Genomic DNA, 5502 nt, shown 5'->3' with positions numbered 1-5502 from the left:
TGTTTGTAAGCCTTGAGACAAATCTTTATAAATATTTTTAAGTCATCTTTTAATTTGCTACCTTGCATTTTCATAATGGAGGTAAATCTTGCTGCTTTCAATGTGGAATTTTTGAAATTGCATTAGTAGAAACATGAAATAAGATATATTTAATTTGCCCTTGAAGATAGAATACAAATTGTAAGTACATGTAATTAACATCTAATTGGCACACATTTACATGAGCATTATAGATTTTAGTTACTGAGGTTTAATAACATTATACATATTTCAGATAGAAATTTCATAAGCATCTTGACAATTAATGACTAAAGGAACTTATTTTTAGAGGCGCTCAACTTAGGCGTAGTTGGAAGCTGCATGACTAACCAAAGTGCAGGTAAAATCAAGACTTAAATGTGATAAAAACGCCCTAAGAGTTTTAACTTTGTCCCCCTAATGAAGGGGGAGAAAAATGAGATAAAGATCTTAAGGAAACTACCAGTTCAAGTGGGTCTGTATGGCAGCTCTGCCTCCTGCTCCCAGCCTAAATCAATGGCTCTCCAAATGTGGCCCCCAGACCAACAGTGTCAGCTTCACCTGGAAACTGGATATAAAAATGTAAATTCTAGGGCCTCATCTCAGGCCTAAGGAATAAGAATGTCTGGGGTGTGGGGCAGAGGAAACCGTGTTTTAACAAGCTCTCCAGGCCGAAGTTTGAGAACCAATGCTTTAAAGGAAACGTGGAGCTTCACACTCTGGGAAGGACTAGGGCAGAGCAGTGTTTGGAATTACCTGGGGAGCTGAAAAAAATACCTGTGCTCAGCCACACCCCGGATCAATTCAGTGACAACCTCTGGAGTGAACACAGGCATTGGTATGTTTTCACACTCTCCTGGCGATTCCAAAGTACGTCCACGTTTGGGGTGGAGGGAATCCTTATGATCGACACTGGGTAACCACATCTTCAGCTCCTCCATGGGGCACAGGCCACACCTGCTGGTCTGGCAGGAGGGCTGAGGAGCTGGGGCTTTTCAGGAATCCTGGGATACACTTGAGTGAGAATGTGTGCAGTGTTATACACTATATGTATTTTCCTTTTGTAGTAGAGGGAAGATTTTACCTCTACCCTCTTAGGGTTTTTGACTAGGCCTAAGAATTAAACTGACATAAGACAGATTAACAGAAGCAAAGTAAACACATTTACATAAATAAGTTTTACATGACATGGAAATCCTCATAAAGAAATGAAGACCCAAAGCCATTAGAGTGGAACACATATTAAGTTGGACAAAGAGCAGTAAATTGTGAAAACGTGACAAGGCAGGGGGGCTTGGACTGGGGTAGTTAATTGTGGAGAAGTGACTTAGGAGCATAAGGCTTAGTTTAACAAGGTTTGTTTGCACGCATGTCTCTTAGCTTTGATTGCCCACCTCTGATGATAAGAATATCTTTCTGCTTCCAGGTGCAGGGAGAACACCTTCCACATAGGAGTTTTATCTCCTGCTTTTAGGAAGGTCAGAGAGCCCTTCTTCCACCTTATAATGTTGTTGTTTTTAAGTGTCTTTAACTCAAAACAATCAACATGCCAGACCAGCAGATTTGGGGGTGGCATGTTCTGAACTCCCTTCACTTTGAGGCCAAGGTTCACAAAGTGTGGATGGGTCTCAGACTTGTAATTTTCCCTGAGACCCTTTTAGAGAATGTCAAAACTCTTTTCATAGTAATACTGTTAATAACAAAGATGTTAAACTTGCCTTTTGCACTGTGCTGATACTGGTGTAAAAGCCCTGCTGGGTAACACTGATGATGTCGGCACAAACCAAGGCAGTGACATCAGACTGTGCTAGTGGTTACTGTATTCTTTAGTCTGTGCACTCACTTATTATAAAAAAGCAAATCAAGTTTCACCTAATGAGGCAGAGAACATTACTGTATTAAATCTTAATTCTAGGACACATCTTTTTAATGTTCTGTGTGATGAAATGGGAATCCTGTAGTATACTGAAATACAGTGGCAGTCTCCAGGACAACACTTGTTTTGTTGTGTGCTTAACTAGCTATTTTTTGTTTTTTCATGAAACACTATTTTTACGTGGAAGAGTAACTGAGAAACTGTGGTTATTCGGTCTTGAGTATTTGGCAGAGATTTTTTTTTCCCAAAGTGAACAAAGTAAGACTGACAAAAGAAAAAACTGGCAATATGTGTTGTCAATAAATTTGAGTTTTCAAGCAAAAATAGGATTTTAGAAAACCTGTATCTGTCACTGTAAGCTTGCTTGACAGCGCCCCAGAACTTAAAAGACTTTTCTGATGAGACTGGTGATGGGTGATACTGATGAATATGATTTGTTGACATTGTATAATGAAACTTTCATATTGTATAATGAAATATGTCAACAGTTGGAAGATCTGCATATCTCAGTGATGCTTAAAATCATGCACAGGTAAAAGATCCATTCAAAATGCAAGGTAGACCAATGGGTTTTAACATAACCGTACGAAAAGTTCAATGCCATGGTTTCAGATTCCACATTGCAGCTGACGTTTAAGAAACTATCACTTGGTGGGTTTAGGGTAGTAGGAGATGATATCTGCAACTATTTGGAAAAGTTACTAAAATACTCCCTCTTTCAATTATTAATACATATTTGTGTGAGGCTGGATTTTCTTTATGTACTTCAAGGAAAGCAACATAAAGCAAGAGATTCAATACCGAAGTTGGTATGAGAATCCAGCTGCCTTTTATTAAGCAAGACATTAAAGAGGTTTGCAAAAATGTCAAATTTTGGGGGTTATTTTTTCTGTGGTTATTTTTCATGAAGATTTTATTTATGTTAGCATGTAATGAGTTGTTACATTTAATGAATTAGTAAATGAATATTTCTAAAATTTCTTAGTTTTAATTTCTGAGATAGTATAATAAACACAACCTACATAAATTTGTCTGTTTTTAAATAACCTTTTAACATTACTAAAATATGTTTAAAATATTTAAAAATTTTTTCAGTTTTAATTTCTAAGACAGTACAATAAATATAGCCCACATAAAAATAAGCTTTTGGGAGTCCTCAAACATTTTATAAAGAGATCCTGAGACCCAAAAGTTTGAACCCTGCTGCTTGGAAGTGTCTCTGAATTTCAGTCCTTTCATATTGTCCCCATTTGTGCTTCGCAGGCTAAGTGAGAGGGACAGGGCGTGAGCAGGGCTGAAGAGAGAGCAGAGGTACTGGGGAGGGAGAGCCACAAGCCTTGGGGCAAACACAGCCAGAGGACCTGGCCAGGAGACAGAGGCGCTGGGGACCCAGGGTGGACAGAGGCTTTCTGCAGACCCCCTCTCTGATGTGCCCACAGTAACCACTGCTTTGACTCTCTTTGTAAGGTCTCATTTCCATCACTCTTATTTCTAGTCAGTTTAACCACCATTGGATATTTTTAAAATTCTAGTCATTTTAACCTCCTGATACATTGCCAAATTTCTGATGGAGCTTCGACGGTTACATGGATGTACTTCACACTTGCCATCTGACCTTTTTGTCATCACCAGTAGCCCTCGGATGTTCGTCAGTCACCTATTAATTACACACATTGTCTCTGCCACCGTTCAGTGAGTTGTAGCAGGAGCTACACTGCAGAGAAGGGAAGGTTTGGGGAGGTAAAGAAACAGTGATATCGCAACAAGAAAATTGCTGGGGGAGGTGACTATGACAGTGTCAGTGTGATGGCACTAGAAAATATCTCAAATGACGTGCCTTCAATGACTGTACTACTTTGATAAGGAAAGGAGCATTTCTGATCTCACTGGCCCTGTCAACACAAACAATGAAAATTGTGCTTCACTGAATATCTTATCTGTCAAGTGAAACTAGAGATATCACTGGACAGGCACAAAGTAAATTCTGTATTGCTACCTTTTAGGCTACTGACTTTCTTATATAACTACTTATACTGAGTGCTATTTTAAAGACAGTTATTTGAAAATATTCCAGGTATGTGTTCTAGTTAGCTGCTTATTTAATGGAAAATGCTAGAGTTGACAAAGGCTGGTTTTATGTACCATTTTCTGAACATTCTAAACATAGACAAGCAGTGCTAGGCAGATTGTGGCAATCGGTAGGGGACTTTTTCCATGGGAAACTAGTTGCTGTGACAATTTAGCAGGAATTAGACCCAAAAAGGTTTGCATGGTCCTTTGATAATTGCCCATTCTCAATCATTCGTCAAATTCTGTCTCCCTACTTGTGGTACTTATATAATGTCCAATTCAGATTTATGTACTATAGGGTGAGGGCGCAGCTTAGAGTGCTGACCTGAGTACTGTGTGTGTGTAAAAGAGGAAAAAAAGAGGGGGGAGGTGACTAAGAAAATAAAAATAACTTACTAATTAGGATCAGTGAGAGGGTTGAAGGTCAATGGCTCATTTGCAGTTCTTTCTGATTTTGAAGAAAAATAATAAAGTATTTGACACACCATAATTTTGGCCAATTTTAGGCAATGTTCTAAAATATTACAAACAAAATTCTGTTACAGGAAAGAATCTGTTATACTGTTCCTTGTAAAACTTACTCACTGGTGTTTAAAGAGCAGTTGTCTATAATGAGCCATCCCTGGACTTGGTGACCTTTTTTTTTTTTCCCCCCTGGCAAGTTTTACAATAGAGGTGACTTTGGTAAAAACCAAGTTACCCCTGGGTGACTTGTTAGATCTCGTCTGCTTATTTTTCACATAATAATCTTTTTTGAATTACTATTAAGAGGATCTAATTGGAAAGTATATTTAACATAAATTTAGTTATTGGAAATTCACGCACGGTTTCTTGGCAGTCATGTATCTGTCTCATTGGTGGTTCCAGAGCTGCCACCCTGGGCGTGCTGTTGTTTTAATGGGTAAGAAAGAAATCCCTTCCCACCTCTGCTCTGTCCTGGGTGGCCAGATTCATTGAAAAGAGTGATTCTTGGGATCTCTTCTGGAAGAAATGGGACACATGGTCCCATACTGACTATGCCTTTGCTTGGATCTGAACAAGTCTTTAAAATCCAGCAGCACTGACAAACCAGCGTTGAAGTTTCTTTTTCCCTTTGCAGGCTTCTGGCTGTGATGGGTCGGAGATTCCTGACGAAGTGAAGCTGATTGGGTTTGCTCAGTTGAGTGTCAGCTGATGTAGGTCCCCCTGCCGTCACCCTGCTCTGTCGTGCCCCACCCCACTCCCCTCAACTCTCCCTGCCCACCCCCCTCACTCCCAGTTCCCAGCAAAATCAGAAGATTGTGAAGAGGCCGGCTTCGACAAAATGCGATAAAAAAAATTTTTTAAAACTTACTCTGAGTTCTGCTTTATTCTCTAGCAATCCACAGTACGAGAACAAGCAAATGCCACAGCTGCACGACTGTTGCTAATTTTTCCAAAAGCTATTTAATATTCTTAGCAATCAATTTGGATATCCCTTAAGTGAAAAGAATCTGAAATACTCAGGTGGTCCTATTTATTGGCAACAAAAGGAATTTTCTATCAGAAGCCTATTTCTT

General features: G+C 39.3%; 1 protein-coding gene across 1 annotated transcript in view; it reads left to right on the top strand.

Annotated features, from left to right (window-relative positions):
- Positions 1–5201, top strand: part of STK39 (serine threonine kinase 39) — a 267743-nt gene extending 262542 nt beyond the window's left edge. The window contains exon 20 of the mRNA XM_012650804.1: positions 5064–5201. Within this exon, the coding sequence (XP_012506258.1) occupies positions 5064–5138 (75 nt within the window). The 3' untranslated portion in view covers positions 5139–5201. The remainder of the gene's footprint in view (positions 1–5063) is intronic.
- Positions 5202–5502: the final 301 nt, after the last annotated feature.

The sequence above is a fragment of the Propithecus coquereli genome, unplaced genomic scaffold (genome assembly GCF_000956105.1).
Source record: "Propithecus coquereli isolate 6110/MARCELLA unplaced genomic scaffold, Pcoq_1.0 Scaffold34, whole genome shotgun sequence".
Taxonomy (NCBI): domain Eukaryota; kingdom Metazoa; phylum Chordata; class Mammalia; order Primates; family Indriidae; genus Propithecus; species Propithecus coquereli.
This window is presented reverse-complemented; position numbering and strand designations above follow the sequence as displayed.